Raw genomic sequence first — 18,171 nt, forward strand, 5'->3', positions numbered from 1 at the left:
CGGCGGGTCCCCCTCACGGGGGTTAACGGGGGAGGGGGATCCAAGGGGCCGCGGTTCTGGCTCCCGTAGCGGGGCCACCCGCTTCCCACCCCCTGCGAGCCTTCAGGAGTCACAGCGGGAAAAAACCTCTCCCAAAATCCCTGTTTTCCAGGGAAAACCGGCGCTCCCGCCCCGGCCGGGGCAGGTCAGGCCGGCTCCCGCCTCCACTGCATCCGCTTCCAGGCGGGATTCGTTTCTCTCGGGCCCGAGCGAGCGGCTGGGCCGCCGTAATTATTAACGCTAATTAACGCTAATTGCCCCCCGTCCTAATGAGCGTCGCGGGGGGTGTGTGTGTGTCAGTGCGGGTGCCACACTTTAAACAGCCCCAGTCGGACCCATCTCCCCCCCCACACCTCCCATATCGCTGTGGTGATGCTTCCACACCCACACGGGCTGTGGGGCTTTGTCCTTCCCGCCGCTCCCGGTGTCGTGTTCCCTCGCAGGGCATTCCCAGGTGTCCCCACGGGGTGTTTTGGGGCAGCTCTGTCCAACCCTTCCTTTCCCCCGGAGCCCCTTCCCCAGCAAGGCAGAGCCGTGAGGGGCTGAGCCTGCCCCGGGGGAGCGGCTCCGTCTGCCAGGATTTTTTAAGAGATGCTTTTATTTATGGCTCCTGTCGCCAGGATTTTTGGCAGGTGCTGCTGCTCCTCCTGGCTGGTTGTTTTGCCCCTGGAGTACACACACACACACACACACGAGCACGTGGGCCGCGTGTCTGTGTCAGATCCGGGGAGCCGGTTGTTTCCCGGTGTTTTTATTGGAGCCGGGAAGCGGCTGATGAGCAGTCGGGCGAACGAGTCAGGCAGGTCTTTGGCCCGGGCTGGGAGAGGAGGAGGCTGTTTCTCTCGGGTAAGGATGTCTGCTGGGGTACCGGGGTTTTGGGGAAGGTTTGGGTGATCCGAACCGTGCTGGGGATGGTGCTGCTGTGGGATGTGAGGCTGGAGCAGGCTGTGGGCTCTGCAGCTTCCTCAGAGGGGCAGCTCCCATCTCTGCTCTCTGTGAGCAGGGACAGGACCTGAGGGAACAGATGGAGCTGTGCCAGGGCAGGGTCAGGTTGCATCTCAGGAAAAGGTTCTTCCTTCAGAGGGTGATTGGGCACTGAACAGGCTCCCCAGGGCAGTGGGCACAGCACCAGAGCTGAAGGAGTGTTTGGACAACGCTCTGAGGGACAGGGTGGGATTGTTGGGGTGTCAGTGTAGGGCCAGGGGTTGGACTGGATGATCCTGGTGGGTCCCTTCCAACTCAGGATATTCTGTGATCTTGCTCTGGGAGGCTGATCCTGCTCCTGGGGGATGATGGCAGTGCTGTAAATGAGCTCTGATCTAATTAGTCTTGGTGGGTCAGCGGGGTCATGTGAGGAGCTGGGAATAAACACCATGGACTGTTGTGGGAGCTGTCAGCCCTGCTGAACCCGGGATCTGGGGTGTGACAGCCCTTGGTGCTGGCAGGACACTGTGGCAGTGGGGACAGTGGTGGTGGCCCTGGCTGCAGTCACAGGGCAGGACAAGGATGTCATCCATCACTGGGGGGGCACAGCTCCAGGAGGGGCTGGGGCTCAGGCCAGCTGCCAGTGCTCCGGCTTATCCCTAAAAAAGCTCCATAAAACAGGGCTGGACCTTTTTTAGTGCAGTAAACCCTGTGCTGCTGCTGGCATTTCCTGCTTCCCTCTCGGAGCAGATGTGGGTCAGGCTCCTCCATGGCTCCACTGGCAGGGATGAGGGGATGAAGGAACGAAGGGATGCTGGGGCTGCGCCCTCTGCCCACGCCGGTGCAGTCACAGGAATAACTTTGGCTCTGAGGTGTAATTTTTGAGCTAATTTTAACACTTCCAGCACCCCACAGCGTGCGACATGGGAAGTGTTTGCTGCTTCCTGACTCTCCAGCACCGCCAGGCCGGGGTTGGAGTGGGGTGTCCCGAGGGCTTGAAACATCAAAGCCTTCACCTACCCTTTAATTTTCCCCCAAACAGCTGCTGCCTCCACACCAAATAGTTGCTGGGGATGGGGGGGGGGAACAAGAGAGGGGAAGAGGGGAGTTTATTTTCCTGCCTCACCCTTGTCCCTGTGTCCTGCAGGTGCCAGTGTCGAGTCCCTCTCGGTGTATGTGTGGTAACAACATGTCTGTCCCCCTCCTCGCCGACGCCGTGACCGTCTCAGGGGCAGAGCGGGAGACCGCCGCGGTAAGGGAGGGACCCCCTCCTGCTGCCTCCCTCCTGGCAGGAGGCTGGAAAACAGGGAGCTGCTTCCTTGAGGTTCAGAGGAGCCTTGAGCTGGGCCGTGGTCCCTCAGCTCGTCAGGGTGGGAGGCAGGGCCAGCAAGGGCTCGCCTTGCTTGGGAAAAGTGACTGTCCTTGGGCTGGGATGTTCCGGTGTGGAAGCACAGGCACAGCCTCACAGCTCGGCCTTGGAAGCTGGAGATGATTTGGCTATTTAAGCTTTTAAAAGAAATCTCCCTCCCAGTCCTTCCCTGGGGTGCCCAGGCTGCTTTCCCTCTACCCCCCATGGCTTAGGGCTTTCTGTAGCCTCAGATGAAAAGCCCATGGGGATGGGTTTGTGAGTGTTTGGTGATACATGAAAGAAATTCCTCCCTGTGAGGGTGGGGAGGCCCTGGCACAGCTTGCCCGGAGAAGCTGTGGCTACCCCATCCCTGGAAGTGTCCAAGGCCAGGTTGGAGCAACCTGGGCTAGTGGAAGGTGTCCCTGCCCAGGGGAGGGGGTGGCACTGGATGAGCTTCAAGGTCCCTTCCAACACAAACCATTCTGCAGTTCAGACTGAGCCTCTGCCATGTCCCTGATCCACCCATCCCTCATGCTCCAAACAGCACAGACGTGTCCTGAGCATCGCTGAGCTGAGTCTCTTCTAGGCAGTGACTCAGTGTCCATTTGCCACCTCACTGCCAGCCCAGCCCAGCCCAGCCCTGCCCCTCTCCCAGGGCTCCAGCTCTCACACCAGCTAATCCTCTCCTTTTGCTGTTTGACAGGTCATTTTCCTACATGGCCTTGGAGACACGGGGTGAGTATCCCTGGAGCAGGCTCTGCCCTGGAGCAGGCTCTGCCGGGGACGTGTGGCTTTGCTGACGTTTGCATTTTGCCCTTTGCTGCTGCTCTCCCCGGGGAAGAGGCAGCCCGAGATCTATGTGGGGCTTTGGGCTGGGGTCCATAACTGTTCCTGCACTGCCCTGACAGGGAATGGCAGGGAATCACTGGGAATTGAGGCCGGCAGCTGTCTGCACTTGAATATTTATGATGCTGGCAGCCTGGCAGCCCCCACCCCCCGCGGGTGGTGCTGCCTTTCAGGATTGCTGATAAGCACTGCGGCTTTTCCAGTCCTTGGGAGCGCTGGGAGCTGGGCTGTGCCTGGCCCAGGGCATCTCTGGTGTGCAAGGCCACCTAGGGAGGACAGTGTGGGGTATGGAGGTGACAAAGACACTTCTCCCTCTGCAGGAGATCCCCTCCCCCTTGTCCTCCCTGCCTCCAGCTCCAGGGCTTTGTGTGCTGCCCTCGCCCTGATGCAGGGGGGGATCAGTGCTGGGGCTTCACGGGGGGATCAGGCTGTTGGGGTGGGCAGGACCTGGTAAAATAACATCAGGGGAGGGGCAGGGTGTGCACAAGCCTTGGGGCAAATGGCTCAGAGAAGCCTTGAACACCCTGTGCCCTCCCCTCTCTCGCAGGCACAGCTGGGCCGACGCTCTCTCCTCCATCCGCCTCCCCTACGTGAAATACATTTGCCCTCACGCGTAAGTGCTGCCCTTGCCTGGGGGTGCCCTGGGGAGGGGTCCTGGGGGGCTGTGAGGCTGCCAGGGCTGTTTGTTGGGGGAGGCAGATGGTGACCTGAGCCCTGACCTGCCCGTGGGGCTGCACAGCCAGGCTGGCTCAGCTGCCGTGGCCGGTTCCTGCTGCAGGGGCAGAGTGGTTCCCCACAGAGCTACCAGCACAGGAGCTGCTGCTCTGAGGCTCTTTTCCTCCCCCTCCTGTCCTCTGCTTATCCCTGGTGGCTGCAGTGAAAGCCAGAGGCACTGGAGCTCCTGACCATCCGCTGGTCAGGCAGGAGGGGGCTCAGCAGGAAGGGAAGGGCACGGTCCTGATGTGTCCCCAGTGCCAATAGTCTGTGCAGGGGGCACTCACTGGGCTGGGAGAGCTCTGCTGTCCCTTTCCAATGTCCCATCTTGGCCTTGGGAGCAGCAAACAGGAGAGGGATGCAGGTGCTCTGCTCCCCAGCTGGGCTGCTTGGAAGTGCCCTGGAGCCTTCAGCTCATCTGGGATCTGCTCAGGGATAGCAGGTGATCCCCAGGGTCACCTTGCAGCCCCTGGGCTGGGTCTGGTGGCCCTGATCTGCCACTTTCCCTTGGGAGTCATGTGTGCAGCTGTGGACAGGAGGGACAGTCCTCCCTGTGCCTCTTGACTCTGCCTTGAGCTAAACCACCCACACTGTTTCTCCGCAGGCCCCGGATCCCAGTGACCCTCAACATGAAGATGGTCATGCCCTCCTGGTCAGTGCTTTGTGGGGGCAGGGGTGGGTGGGACCCTTTTGGGGAGTGGGAGGGATGAAGAGCCAAAATCCACTGCCCTGTGGGAGTCAGGGAGGGCAGAGCACACCCAGCTCCTGCCTCCTCACACCCTGGGTGCTGGGAGAGGTTGGGGCTGACCCTGCTGCTTCTCCCAGGTTTGACCTCATGGGATTGACTCCGGATGCACCCGAGGATGAAGCTGGGATCAAGAAAGCTGCAGAAAACAGTAAGAAGTTTGGGAGAGGGGGAGGTGGTGGGCTCCTGAATGCCTCTCCCTCACTGGGGCTGAAGCGATGTTTTCCTTCCACCTCTCCTTCCTCTCTGCCCTTCTGCGATCCCAGTCCACCTTCTCCCTGGGATCTCTGCCTCTCCCTGATGTGCCAAATGTCCTGTGTGCATCTGGAAGTGTCAGGTGATGCTTTTCACCCCCTCCCCACCTTCCACTGACCCATTTCTCCGTCTTCTTCCAGTTAAAGCAATTATTGAGCATGAGATGAAGAACGGGATCCCCGCCAACCGCATCATCCTGGGGGGCTTCTCACAGGTGAGCTGGAGCACAGGAGGGTTGGGACCCCAGAAGACACCTCTCAAAGGGATACTCTGTGGTGAGGAGGTGGGTGAGTGCCCCAGGATCCCCCCCCAGCACTAACTCCATCCTCCTCTGCTCCAGGGCGGTGCCTTGTCGCTGTACACGGCTCTCACCTGCCAGCACCAGCTGGCTGGAATTGTGGCACTCAGCTGCTGGCTCCCGCTCCACAAAGCCTTCCCACAGGTATCCCGTGCTGCCATGTCCACAGGGAGGGGCGGGGGGGGGGAATTTTCCCATCTGGAGTTCTCCAGAGCGGAGTTTCCCAGCAGCTTTCCCCCACAGCCCTGTTGAGCTGCCGGGTGGTGTGTTGGGCACAGGGATGCAGCCCTGCCCCCCCATCCCTGCTGGAATGCCTTCACCTGGGCACACCTCAGCATTCCCTTCTCGTGGCAGGCGGCGAACAACGGCGTGAACAAGGACATTGCCATCCTGCAGTGCCACGGGGAGATGGATCCCATGATCCCCGTCCGCTTCGGGGCCCTCACTGCCGAGAAGCTGAAATCTGTCGTCACCCCCACCAAGGTCCAGTTCAAAACCTACCCTGGCGTGATGCACAGTTCCTGTCCTCAGGTCAGTGCCGTGGGAGGGGATGGGATCCCCCTGGGAATGTCTCTGTGAGCAGGGACAGGGCCCAGGGAACGGCTGGAGCTGTCCCAGGACAGGGTTAGGTTGGATCTTAGGAAAAGGTTCTTCCCCCAGAGGCTGGTTGGGCACTGAACAGGCTCCCCAGGGCAGTGGGCACAGCCCCAAGGCTGCCAGAGCTCCAGGAGCATTTGGATGATCCTCTCAAGGACAGGGTGGGATTGTTGGGGTGTCAGTGCAGGGCCAGGAGTTGGACTGGATGATCCTTGTGAGTCCCTTCCAGCTCAGGACATTCTGTGATTCTGTGACCGTCGGGGGCTGGAGTCACCTTTGGGATCTTTGGGACCATCCCCAGCACGGTGGGTCAGGGAAAACACACGGGATGTTTTCGTTCCCGTCTTGCACTGGGGAGGCTGCAGAGCCCCCGTGCCCCCGTGCCCAGGGCAGGGCCCACCCTTTGGGGTGTCCTGGGGCCCCCCTTGGTGACGGGCCCTGCGCTCCCCGCAGGAGATGATGGCGGTGAAGGAGTTCATCGAGAAGCTGCTGCCGCGGATCTGAGCAGAGCCGCTCGGGACTGTCGCAGGGGAGGGTGCCGAGGTCACAGCCGCCCATCTCCCCCCGTGACCCGCCTGCTGCAAACGGAAGCCATGGCCCCCCACTGCACCTCCCGCCGCACCCCCGGCCCCCACCTCCCCCCGCCGCCTCTCACCGCGCCCTCTCGGGCCGGGGGTGCCCCGGCTCCCCCTGCTGCTCTCGGAGCCGAGGTTGGAGCGGTCGAAGGCGAGTCTTGGAGTGGCCTTTTCTCTCCTCCTCTTGCTCCAAGCGGGTTCCGTGGGGGTCATGTTCCCCGGGCCCCTGCAGTGTGCGGGGCTGGCACAGGGTGGGGAAGATGTTTCTGTTGGGTTTGGGTTTTTTGTACCAGTATTAGGGGTGGGATGTGCCCGGGTGCGGCGGGGGGAGCGGGGCAGGCACAGGGCAGGGCTGGGGCACCCCTGTGGCCCAGCCCGGGCTGTGCCCTCGGAGGCTGCTCTCTGCCTTCCCTCAGGTGACTCACGGGTTTTCAATCAGAGCTCAGGAACCCGGGACTCCCCTGCAGACGCCCCCAGGCCCCGGGGCAGGCTCTGCCCTGGGCCGGTACCGCCAAAGGCTGCCCGGGGCCAGGGCAGGGTCAGCGCAGCCCCCGCACCTCCCGCACGGCCCCGCCTGTCGCACACGCACACTCCCCCCGGCCTGGGCAGCTCTGCCCTCCTCAGATAATCGCCTCCTTCCTCCTCCTCCTCCTCCTGTTGCTTTTACAATCTCCTCCTCGGCCCTGCGGGGGTCCAGAGGTGTCTACCCCCCATTCCCCATCCCAGCTCTGCGCCCTCAGAGCCCTGAAGCTTCGTTTACAGTCACAGGCGGAGCCGCCCGGCGCCGGCCCCGTCCTTAATGTCTCTCTTGCTGCTACTTGTCCTTTCCTTTGGACTTGGGCTGGCTCGGGGAGGGAGAGGTGATGTCCCTGGACCCCAGGTTTGGCTCCTGGCGCAGCTGGAAGAAGCAGCTTTGCCCCCAAGCCATCATCTCACCAGCGTCTGAGGCCTGGGTGCTGCTGTGCCCCGTCCTGTGGGCAGCGCGGGGGTCTCTCTGCTCCCTGGGGCTGTGGGCTCTTGTCCCACCATGTACAATCACCAGGGTCCCCGGGGTCCCTTGCCCATGAGTTTGTCCTCTCCTGAGTGCTGGCATCGTGCTGGGTGCGGGGCCGGGACCGTCCCCAGCAGCTCCCTGGGACAGGGCCCCGAATGTCTCCTCTGGGTGGGCTCCTGCCCCCCCTCCCCTCCCCTCCTGCAGGGCCGAGGGCAGTGGCTGTGGAGCAGCACTGCCCTCGCCTCCCCCCGGGCTGAGCCCACACCCCCATGGCCTGGGGCTGATCATGTATTTTAGAACCCCCCCACACCATCCCTGGCCCCAGGGCTGTCCCCACTCTCCCCTGGGCCCAGCCTCTCACCCTGCAGAGCTTCTGCCCAGTGCCCCAGGACCAGCAGTGGGCTGGGGCCAGGGCTGGCAGCTCCCCAGGGCCAGGGGCTGCTCTGGGAGCTGGTGAGGGACTCTGGAGGGGGCTCTGCTCCAGCTGTGCCCCCCCAGCCTGGGATGCCCAAAGCAATAACCTGCTCTCCGGAGAGTTGGATCTGTGGGACCCACCCTTGGTTGGGTTCTTGGCTTGGGGTTTGGTTGGGGTTTTAATTTTTTTCTCCCCTTTGGGAAGTCTTAAACCAGCAAAGCTGATGCTGGTGTTGGGGGGAGCCCAGCACTGCCCCTGCCCTGGGGGTCAGTCCTGGCCTGGGGCTCAGTCCTGCTGGGTCTTCTGTGTTGTAACACTGCTCTGTCCCCTCTCCCTGTGCTGGGCCAGGGTGGGGGCACAGGGGGCTGGCTGGGGTGGGAGTGCAGCTCCCAGTGGATCACTGAGGGCTGGCTGGGGTGGGAGTGCAGCTCCCTGTGGATCACTGGCTGGGGTGGGAGTGCAGCTCCCTGGGGGTACCGAGGGCTGGCGATGGACAGACCGACCTGTTTGACTGTGAACTGGAACCGTGTGCGATGGGGGGGCCTGGGACCATCCCTGGGGGGCCTCGTTTGGCCCCCTCCTGCAGAGCATTCCTGCTCACTCCCCACCTGGGAACCCAGGAGGGAGAACGGCTTCTCTCCATTCCTCAATACAGCTTTGGGTTTTTTCTTCTTTTTTTTTTTCCTTTTTTTTTTTTTTTCCTTCTCTCGTCTTCCTTGTACATGTTTGGGGTTTTTTGTGTGTGTGTGCGTGCGTTCCACAGAGAAACAAGGTTAAATAAATCCTGAACCTACCCCAGAGCTGAGCTGGCCTCATTCTTGGCTGGGCAGGACCCCCCAACAGCACCTCTGGGAAGGGAGGGTTGGGGAGGGGAGCGGGTTAGAACGAGGCCCCAAGGTGCCATTTCTGGGGGCAGCAGCTCTGGCTAAGGGGAAGCAGAACAAAGCTGCCACTTAGAAAGTAGGAAAGTTTATTTAAAAACAAATCAAAAGCTCAATTCATAATTTAGAAGCATAAGTTATTCATCCAGCCGACAGCAAAGGGGGCCGACTGCGTCATCCCTGCCTGACAGAGCCCTTGGAGCTGCCAGGAATAAACAGGAGCAGTATGAGAGGCTCCTGGGCAGCCTTTGGCAACAGGATTTGGGAAGCGGCTGCCACAGGGAACGTGGAAGCAAAACCAGACACCAGTGGGGTGATAAACCAGGCCAGGCTGGCACAGCCCTGGCAGGGGCTTCTCTGGCTCAGCAGGAGCATGTGGGATGAGATTTGGTCCCCGAAACCATGCTGGGGGCAGGGAAAAGTGTGTGTGTGTTTGTGCAAAGCCCTTGGCCCTGGAGACCTGGGCTGGGGAAATGAGCCGTGGTGGCCTTGGAATGTGACTGGTCCCTGTGGGAGTGGGGAATGGGGGTGTTCCTGGGGCTCAGCACCTTCTCCATGCCCAGGGCAGGGGCTGTGGGTGCCTCCCCCTGAGACCAAGAGCCAGGTGGGGCAGCAGGGAACGGGGGGGCTCCTCTGCAGTCTGGGCTCAGCAGGACTCACAGTGTCCAAGTGCTGGATGCAGCCACTTCCCAGGGCACAGGGAGGGCCCAGGAGCAGCTCCAGTGGTGGCTGCAGGGCCCAGCCAAGCACAGCCCCTGGACATTCCCATGGGGGGTTCCATGGGAGCCAAACCAAGCCCTGGCTCTTTTCTCCATTGTGGTTCTGCTCTGTGAGATGCAAAGGACCTGAGGGGGATGAGGATGAGGAAGGCTGAGGATGTTCCAGCCTTCCTGCCCCGTGCCAGAGGCAGGAGGGAGAGCTGGAGCTTCTCCCAGGACGGTGATGGCCTCGCTGGGGCCGTGGGAGGCAGGAAGGGCTGGCCTGGAGCAGCCCCCGAGCCCGGCCAGCCCTCGGCCACGGCTCAGTTCTTGCTGAAGCCCGTGGGATTCTGCAGCTGCCACCGCCACAGGTCCTCACCTGGAATGGGGAGAGGGGAGGTGAGGGTGGGCCAGGCCTGGCAGTGCCCCGTGTGCCAGGGAGGGGGTGTCCTTACACATCTTGTCCAGGCCAAAGGCAGCTTTCCAGCCCAGCTCCCGCTCGGCCAGCGCCGGGTCCGCGTAGCAGGAGGCCACGTCCCCCTCCCGCCGGGCCGTGACCTTGTACTTGATCTGCAGGGAAAGCAGCTCTGGGGGCTCAGAGAGGGCACTGAGGGGGTGGTGCCAGAGGCTGCTGTGGCAGTGATGGCTTGGGGGGGGGCGAGGGGGGTCTCTGGGAACAGCTGGTTCTGTGCCCTGCAGGTCAGACCTTACCTCCCTCCCCGAGGCTTTCTCCATGGCCTGGACCATCTGCAGGACGGAGTAGCCAGTGCCTGTGCCCAGATTGTAGATCTGAGAGGAGGAAAAGAGACATGGATCAGCTGCTTTTGGAAGGAGACAAGGGCCAAACCCTGCCTTTTTCTCCCTGGGACCCCCATGCCCCCCAGGGCTGGCAGCCCCCAGTGTCCCCGGGTACCTTGCAGCCACAGTTCTCCTTGAGCTTCTTCAGAGCAGCAACGTGGCCTTTGGCCAAATCCACGACATGGATGTAATCCCTGACTCCTGCAGGGAGGCAGAGGGTGAGGACAGAGCCCTGTGCCTGGGGTGACCCCAGGCTGGGGGGGCTGCAGGGCAGTTCTGCTCCACCCTTTCCATGCCATACCCGTTCCATCATCCGTCTTGTAGTCGTTCCCAAACACACTCAGGAATTCCCGGCGTCCCACTGCCACCTGACAGAGGGACAAGGAGCCCTGTCAGCCTGTGCCCCCCCATGACCCCAGGGGTCCCCAAAGGCTGCAGTGGGGCAGTACCTGTGCCACGTAGGGCATGAGGTTGTTTGGGATCCCCTGAGGATCTTCCCCAATCATCCCCGACTCGTGGGCACCGATGGGGTTGAAGTAGCGCAGGAGAACAGCGTTCCAGTCCTGGGGGGACACAGACACTGCCTGGGTGGGAGCTTGGGGGGCTGCCTGCTCACCCCTCGCTCCAGTGGGAACAGCCCTTGGCTTCCAGCCCCACGGGGCAGCCCCTCACCCGCTCTGCTTTGCAGAGGTCCCGGATCATCTCCTCGATGAAGAACTTGGATTTGCCGTAGGGGTTGGTGCAGCCTCCCACCGGGTGGTTCTCGTCCAGGGGGAGGTACTTGGGGTCCCCATAGACGGTGGCAGAGCTGCTGAACACGATGTTCCTCACGCCGTGGGCCTGCATGGTCTGGGGGGCAGGAACAGCCAGCACTTAGCCAGGGAGATCCCTGTGCTGGGGGATCAGCCCTGCCCAGGCATCACCACATCCCGGGCATGGGGAGCACTGGGAGCAGCACATGGAGCAGCACAGCCACCTCAGCACAGGATCACGCCCTCGTTCTTCCTGTGAAACCCAGCCAAGATCCTGGTCCCTCCCATATCCCACAGCACAGCTCCCTCAGGCTTTACCCCAAGGCAGGGAGTTCTCACAGTGTTCGTTTGGATGATCTCTGCCCTTTCCCCCCCATTCCCCGTTTTTCCTGCAGCTCTGAAATCCCCCCTTTATGGTGGTCCCAGCCCCCCCTGCAGCCCCTCAGCACCACCCCGGGCACCCCCCTCTCACCTCCAGCAGCCGGATGGTCCCGGTGAGGTTCACTCTGTAATATTCCAGAGGCTTCTGCACCGACTCCCCCACTGCCTTCAGCCCCGCTAAGTGCAGCACGGCCGAGAACTGGTGCTGCACGGGAAGGGGGGGGAACAGCGACAGGACATGGGATCTCCGGGCAGGAACCAGCCGGGATTCCCCCCAGGAGCGCCATTCACCCCCCCCGGGGGGCTCCACGGGTTTCCTCAGCGCTGCCCTTCTTCCCCCGGCTCCCACCTCGCCCCCCCGGGAACCCAGGAGCCACCTCGGGCACCGCAGCTCCTGCTCTCACCTTCCTGAAGAGCTCCTGGAGCGCGGCCCCATCGGTGATATCCAGCTCCTGGAAGAGGACGGGCCGGTGCACGATCTGCTCCACCCGCCGGAGGCTCTCGGGGAGCGCGTCCGACCCTGGGGGATGGAGGGGAGTGAGGAGCTGGGATTTCTGGAAGTCCCGGCACAGCCCGGGGAGGGATGAGGCTCCTCCGTACCTCGGATGGCGTTGTGGAAGTTGTCAATGACCACGGGGACGTATCCAGCCTCCAGCAGCTCCAGCACGCAGTGGCTGCCGATGTACCCAGCGCCGCCCGTCACCAGGATCTTCTCGGCCATGGCTCTCCCTGGGGCAGGAAAATCCTTCAGCTCCGTGTGGGGCGGCCTGGAACGGGCACAGCTGGGGCACTGTCACGTCAGCAGCGCCTCCGGCACTTCCTGCAGCTCTCCCGGGGACAGGGATGGGCTGGAGCGCGACCTGCCAGCGCGGGCACACCTCCCGGACACGGAGGGTGGGTCTGGCACTGCCACAGCCCGGGAAAAGCCCTCGTCCTTCCTGTGAGATCCCGCTCTCTCCCGTATCCCGCAGCACAGACCCCTCGGGGTTCACCCCAAAGCACAGGAGCAGAGAGTTGGGATGAATTAGGGTGGTCTCCACAGGGGGCTCGGCTCTGCCCTTTCCCCACCCATTCCCTGGTTTTCCTGCAGCTCTGGAGTCCCCCCTTCATCGCGGTCCCAGCCGCCCTTCCCAGGGCTGGCCCCGCTTCCCAGGACACTGCAGGGATATCTGTGGGACCCGGGAGCTCCCGGGAAGGAGGGAAGGACCCGCCGTGTTACCGGGATGTGGGACCAGCACAGGGAGAGGTTCCACCCCGAGCCCCCCAAAATGCTGGGGGGGCAGTGCCGGGGGGAACAGCCCCTGGGAGGGACAATAAGGCGGATTTCAGCGTGGGAGGGGGACAGGGGTGGGACCGGGGCACGGGCAGGGCCGGTCGGGGGTGCCCGGGGGGGCTCAGGGGATCCCGGGGGCTCCCCTGGGGGTGGGACAGGGCCTTCCTGGGGGTCCCTGGGGCCGAACGTGCCTGGAATTACCCCGGGGGCTGGATCTATCCTAGGGGTCCTGGGGTATCCCAGGGGCTGGAATTACCCCTGGCTGGAGATACCCTGCGGTCCTGGGGGTATATCCAGGGGCTGGAATTACCCCAGGGGTCCGAGGACATCCCAGGGGTTGGAATTACTGCAGGGGCCGGATCAATCCAAGGATTCCTGTGCTATCCCAGGGGGCCGGATTTACCCCAGGGATCCAGGGGTATCCCAAGGGCTGGAATTATCTCAGGCGCCGGGGTTTTGGGCTCTCCTTGCTACAGGAAGGCACGGCCGAACGGGGCAGCAAATCTGTCCTCCCATTCTCGTCCCCATCCCAACTCCCATTCCCCTCAGCCGCTCACCCTCCGCTCCCCCTCCGCCCGCGGGCGCGGCCCCTTTAAGGCCCCTCCATGGAAACGTGTCCCCGCTACGGGAACCCGGCGCGGACAAAACACCCCCGAGGGACGGCGGCGCCCGGCGGCGGGAAGAGGGAACTGCGCCCTCCCCAAAATCCCCGTTTATTGCCCGATTCCAGCCCATTTCAGCGCCGGTTATTGTTGAACGTTTATTTATTTGCTACAGTTCATTGAAGGGATGTGGAGAGACGGTGCCGTATGCAGAGAAAGGCGAACCCCACTCAAAAGAAGGACGAGGCTCCCGCCTCGCAAATAAACTGTTAAAATAAATTATTTTAAATAGAAGATTTTGGGGGGGGAGGGGGGGTCCCAGTGACCTGTGAGGAGCAGGGGGTGTTTCACACTCTCTGCCACGGCCCCAGATGATGTGGTGTTTCCACGTGGAGGAGGCACTTGGAACTGAAGCAGCAGCTTTAACCGGTTCAGTTTATTAGAAACGTGATTTGTTCAGAATGTTAAATAATGTTTATCCTAGTGTTTAAAGGTATCTTACAACAGATACACTGTCCTTTGCCACAGTCCCTGTAAGACTGTCCAAGGCTGCCCCAGGACATTCAGAGGCTTTTGACTCAGGCTTAACATTTGTAGTGAGAAGGGAAGGGCAAAGCCCGACCTGGAGAAGTGCTCCAACTGGAAAAACTGTGGATTGTCCCTGGCTGGTGGCCTAAGGCTCAAGGCAGGAGTCAGTGGATGCTGGTCTGATCAGAGCCCGTCCACATCCTCCCTTCCCTAAGGCAAATGGTGACATCCTCAAGGTCAAATCTAATATTCTCGTTTCCCTCATTTCTTCATAAATTCTGGTGGATTATGAGTTTCCTCTCAAGTGCTGAGCCAGGAAGGAGCACTGGAGATCAGAGAGGAATTCCAGGCAGTGCCAGATCCTCACTTTCTTCTTGATCCAGGGAGAAACTCCCCTCAGTGTCACAGTCTGCAAGATGCCTGGGACACCTTGGAGTTGGTTCTTCGGTTGAGGGCGTTGCAGATGAAGGTTCCCGTGTCCATGAGCTTCTGCAGATCCACACCCTGCACAGGGGAAGCACAGCACAGCCTTGGCACTGCTTCTGTTGGGTACAGCTGCCCAGTAACAACTGGGATCACTGGGAGAGACTACCAGGGAGCGAGGGAGCCTCTGGAGGGAACTTTAATGCAGCCTCACTGACAGCAAGGGTCAGATCCCAGGGTGTGATGTGGGAGAGAATCCCAGAGTGGTCTGGGTTGGGAGGGACCCTAAAGCTCATTTCATTCCACCCCTGCCATGGGCAGGGACACCTTCCACTATCCCAGGCTGCTCCAAACTGGCCTTGGACACTTCCAGGGATGGGGCAGCCACAGCTTCTCTGGAAAACTGTGCCAGGGCTTCCCCAACCCTCACAGGAAAGGATTTCTCCCCAATATCCCATCTAATATCCAATATCCCTCTGTCAGTGTGAAGTCAGGCCCCTGTAAATAGACTCTCTCCACCTTTCCTGTGGGCTCCTTTCAGGAAGGCCACAATTAGGTCACCCCAAGGCTGAACAATCCCAAGAGGAGGGAATGCTCCCAGCAGAGGGGGTGGGATTGGTGTGGAAGGACAAACCCCCTCCAGAGACCCAGTGTGACTCTCCCCATCCCCACCATGCTCAGGCTCCCTGGGCCAAACTCTGAGCCCTGCTGAGGCCTGAGCAGAGCCCTGGAGCAGGAGGGGGATGCAGGGGCTGCCCCACTCACCGTGTGGATGCCCAGCCCGTTCAGCATGTACACCAGGTCCTCTGTGGCCACGTTCCCTGATGCTCCCTGGGCATAGGGGCAGCCCCCGAGGCCGGCGACGGATGCGTCCACCACGCTCACCCCCATCTGCAGAGGAACCCACACCACAGCCAGGCATGACCTCCTGCCCCTCAGAGCTTCCATTCACAAGCAAAAAAAATAAACAAACCCAAAGGAAGATGCTTGATTTGTGTGGACGCCCCATCCCTGGAAGGGTCCAAGGCCAGGTTGGAGCAACCTGGGCTAGTGGGAGGTGTCCCCGCCCAGGGGGAACGGGATGGGATTTAAGGTCCCTGCCAACCCAAACCACCCCATGAGTCTGTGATCCAAAGGAAGGATCCTACCTGGAGGGCCACCAGGATGTTGGCCAGGGCCTGTCCATAGGTGTCGTGGCAGTGAACAGCCAGAGCCCCCACGGGCACCTCCTTCATCACCATGGTCAGCATCTCCTTCATGCTCCCGGGGGTGCCCACGCCGATGGTGTCCCCCAGGGAGATCTCGTAGCATCCCATGGAGTACATCTTCTTGGAGACCTGTCCAAAAGCCAGGATGTGCCCTGGGACTTACATCACCCCCTTCCCCAGAGCTGCACACAGGGATTGGTGTGTGATGCCCCGGAGCAGCCACGAGACTCTTCTGTGGGACTGAAAACCTCCAGGTGCCCAAAGCTCCCTGAATTCCCCTGTGCATTCCAGCTGGACTCAGGCTCCCCTCCCTGTGGTGGCTGGAACCTTTCCCAGCCTTCCCTTTCCCAGGCTTTGGCTAAATGGTTTGACACCCTCCCACCCCCAGTGCTCAACTCATATCCCTAAAAATGAGCCAAAAACTTTCTCAGAAATTCTGGTTGTATCTGTGTTAAACTCACCTCTGCAACTTTAGCTGCAGAAATCTTCCCTTCATAGGGACATCCAAGGACACAGGAAACGTATCTGTGGTTAAGAAAAGCACACACTTTTCAGCTAGAAAAATGGCAAGGACATTCAGCTGGCCAAATCAGTCAGGACTTAGTGCATCTTGTGTGTCTTTATGATGGAAGAATTAGTTTCATGTTCCAAAAGTTCAGTGGCCAAATCTTATGGAATTAATTACTGAACAATTACAGAATTAACTGCTCAACAATTACAGAATTAACTGCTCAACAATTCCTTCTTCCACGGACATGAAAAATCTGCCAAGACAAGAGCAAGCAGCATTCCTGGGATTGTGATCTTTGCACTTCCATGTGGAATGTCTGCCAAGAAACTGTTGTTATTCTGGATCCTTCTGAAGACAGAATAACCACACGGTGGGTGAATCCAACTGGAGGAGTGTGGACTGTCCTGGGCAGAACAGGCTGTGCACCAAGGCAGCAGCTGAAACCTTGAGTGTGGTCCAAACTAAAGCTCCTCCATGCCCTGAGCTCACAAAAATCCAGGCAGAGACATCCCAAAAAATAGAAGTTGTAAAGAAATCCCACTCCTCAGTGCTGCATGGGCTGGGCTCCAAAGGGATAAACTCCAGCAGCCACATCTCCTGCTCAATGCCAAGGTGGCTGCAGGAATTCCTAACTCCTGAATGGGAATGCTGGCTGCAGGAATTCCTTACCCCCTGACAGGAATGCTGGCTGTCCTTGCTGCTGCCATCACCTCGCTGAACCTCTCCAGGCTCTCCTCTATGGAACAGTTGATGTTCTTCTTCGTGAACAGCTCGGATGCTGCTCCAAAGATCGACACTTCCTTGGCCCCTGCAGCCACCTGCAAATAAACACCATAAATCACAGAACCATTAGAGTTGGAAAAGACCCCTGAGAGCAGCAAGTCCAACCCTCAGCCCAGCACTGCCAGTTTTTAAATCCAAGCTGGGTGGTTTTTCTTGCATGGGAAATGACAAGCTCAGCCATGACTCAATTCAAGTGATTTCAGGAGTTCAATTCAAGTCATTTCATGGCCAAGTGTTAATTCAAGTGTTTCAATGGCCTCTCTTGGTAGAGAAGTCTCAAACCAGCCCCATAAAACACTTCCCTTTACAGAAACTTTTCTGTTCCTAAATAAAACTGCCCTGATTATTTAGACTTTAAGGCTGGACCTGATGATCTTGGAGGTCTTCTCCAACCTCAATGACTCTGTGATGTTCCATGATCTATAACTACAGTTCTCTCACTCTGTAGAAGTACTTTTCCCCCAAATAACCCAGTTCCTCCCCAAAGTTCGTTCCACAGCAGAACCGAGACACATCCAAGTTTGCCTCCAAAAGTGCAAAGTTGCAGGTGCAGCAGCAAAGCTGCAGCTGCTGGGAGCTGTCAGGAGAGCTGTGGGACACCAGAGGGGACTGGAAGCAAGACAAACACGTGGCTGTTGAGGTGCTGCCAGCCCTTACCGCTGCCTGGAATCCCTTCAGGTTGGGGGTCAGCACAGGGTAACTGATCCCAGGCACCTTATTGATGCCCTGCATGACCTCGGTGTGATCAGCCATCTGCAAAGAAAGCAGCAGAGCTCTGTAACAGGGCCAACATCCAACCTAGAAAACAATCCTTCAAATGTCTTTTTGGAATGGGAACAGAAATATTTAAGGCTGAGAGAAATGGGCCTCTGAGAGCAAACACTGTGAGGGATCAGAGGTCAGTCACTCAGCCGGGCTGATTTGCACAACCAGCTGTCCCTCTGCCCTTCCCCAGGGTCCAAAGGGGAAGTCTGGAATATTGCAGCTGGTTCTTGCCCAGCAATGGAGGGTTTGGAGCAAGCAGAGCCACTGGGTTGCTGTTGTGACACTGTAAATCCAGCTGGAACACCGACCTGAGGGACCCACTTGGGGGACACAAAGCTGGTGGCCTCGATGACCTGCAGCCCCGTCTCTGACAGCATGTTGATCAAATTGATCTTCACTGGGGTGGGCACAATGTTCTGAGAGGAAAAAGAAGAAGAAAAGGAAAGAAAAACGACCTCAAGTCATTATTTCCACAGTAAACTTTTCATTGCAAAAAAAAAAATAAAATTAAATTAAAAAACAAAAGATCGTTTTTCAACATAAAAAAGACGGTATTTAAAGAAAATGAAAAAGAAGAAGGAAAAAAAGGAGAAAAAGAAGGAGAAAAAGGTGAAGAAGAAGAAGGAGAAGAAGAAGGAAAAGGAGAAGAAAAGGAGAAGAAAAGGAAAAGGAGAAGGAAAAGATCAAGGAGAAGAAGAAGGAAAAGAAGAATTAGAAAAGAAAAGGAAAAAGATGAAGAAGAAAAAGTAGAAGAAGAAAAAGTAGAAGAAGAAAAAGATGAAGAAGAAAAAGAAGAAAAAAAGAAGAAAAAAAGAAGA

General features: G+C 59.2%; 3 protein-coding genes across 6 annotated transcripts in view; 1 reads left to right on the plus strand and 2 right to left on the minus strand.

Annotated features, from left to right (window-relative positions):
- Nucleotides 1–14,778, plus strand: part of LYPLA2 (lysophospholipase 2) — a 15,109-nt gene extending 331 nt beyond the window's left edge. The window contains exons 1-11 of one of the 2 annotated variants that reach the window (XR_003530587.1): nt 2,111–2,215; nt 3,015–3,046; nt 3,705–3,770; nt 4,476–4,523; nt 4,697–4,767; nt 5,012–5,085; nt 5,212–5,313; nt 5,524–5,700; nt 6,220–7,350; nt 8,179–8,184; nt 14,768–14,778. Coding sequence is in view for 1 of the 2 variants with exons in the window: in XM_027661084.1 (XP_027516885.1) it covers nt 2,138–2,215; nt 3,015–3,046; nt 3,705–3,770; nt 4,476–4,523; nt 4,697–4,767; nt 5,012–5,085; nt 5,212–5,313; nt 5,524–5,700; nt 6,220–6,270 (699 nt within the window). In the remaining variant the exon portion in view is untranslated. Of the gene's footprint in view, nt 1–2,108; nt 2,216–3,014; nt 3,047–3,704; nt 3,771–4,475; nt 4,524–4,696; nt 4,768–5,011; nt 5,086–5,211; nt 5,314–5,523; nt 5,701–6,219; nt 8,551–14,767 lie in introns of those variants that run through there. The other variant, XM_027661084.1, reaches the window with a different exon arrangement.
- Nucleotides 8,704–13,145, minus strand: GALE (UDP-galactose-4-epimerase). 2 transcript variants are annotated; one of them, XM_027661082.1, is made up of 11 exons: nt 13,091–13,145; nt 11,861–12,027; nt 11,665–11,780; nt 11,352–11,465; nt 10,800–10,976; nt 10,577–10,690; nt 10,429–10,495; nt 10,243–10,328; nt 10,041–10,118; nt 9,785–9,899; nt 8,704–9,708 (listed from the first exon to the last, which is right to left on the minus strand). In XM_027661082.1, exons 2-11 carry the CDS (start codon nt 11,979–11,981, stop codon nt 9,653–9,655), a joined length of 1,044 nt encoding a protein of 347 aa, XP_027516883.1. In that variant the 5' UTR covers nt 11,982–12,027; nt 13,091–13,145; the 3' UTR covers nt 8,704–9,652. The 2 variants fall into 2 exon arrangements, with proteins under 2 accessions (XP_027516883.1, XP_027516882.1); XM_027661081.1 differs by lacking the exon at nt 13,091–13,145 and having other exon boundaries at nt 11,861–12,186.
- Nucleotides 13,283–18,171, minus strand: part of HMGCL (3-hydroxy-3-methylglutaryl-CoA lyase) — a 6,169-nt gene continuing 1,280 nt past the window's right edge. The window contains exons 3-9 of one of the 2 annotated variants that reach the window (XM_027661085.1): nt 17,662–17,769; nt 17,246–17,341; nt 16,475–16,623; nt 15,756–15,819; nt 15,235–15,423; nt 14,852–14,977; nt 13,283–14,167 (exon numbers count right to left, since the gene is read on the minus strand). In XM_027661085.1, the coding sequence (XP_027516886.1) occupies nt 14,066–14,167; nt 14,852–14,977; nt 15,235–15,423; nt 15,756–15,819; nt 16,475–16,623; nt 17,246–17,341; nt 17,662–17,769 (834 nt within the window). In that variant the 3' untranslated portion in view covers nt 13,283–14,065. Of the gene's footprint in view, nt 14,168–14,851; nt 14,978–15,234; nt 15,424–15,755; nt 15,820–16,470; nt 16,624–17,245; nt 17,342–17,661; nt 17,770–18,171 lie in introns of those variants that run through there. The other variant, XM_027661086.1, reaches the window with a different exon arrangement.

The sequence above is a fragment of the Corapipo altera genome, unplaced genomic scaffold, assembly GCF_003945725.1.
Source record: "Corapipo altera isolate COAL_440 unplaced genomic scaffold, ASM394572v1 201, whole genome shotgun sequence".
Taxonomy (NCBI): domain Eukaryota; kingdom Metazoa; phylum Chordata; class Aves; order Passeriformes; family Pipridae; genus Corapipo; species Corapipo altera.

Coding starts and splice junctions, on each gene's coding strand:
- GALE (XM_027661082.1), bottom strand. CDS start 11,981: ATGGCCGAGAAGATCCTGGTGACGGGCGGCGCTGGGTACATCGGCAGC. Junction 10,691..10,799: donor ACCTCTGCAAAGCAGAGCGG/GTGAGGGGCTGC, acceptor GTGTCCCCCCAG/GACTGGAACGCTGTTCTCCT. Junction 9,900..10,040: donor AGAAAGCCTCGGGGAGGGAG/GTAAGGTCTGAC, acceptor CTTTCCCTGCAG/ATCAAGTACAAGGTCACGGC.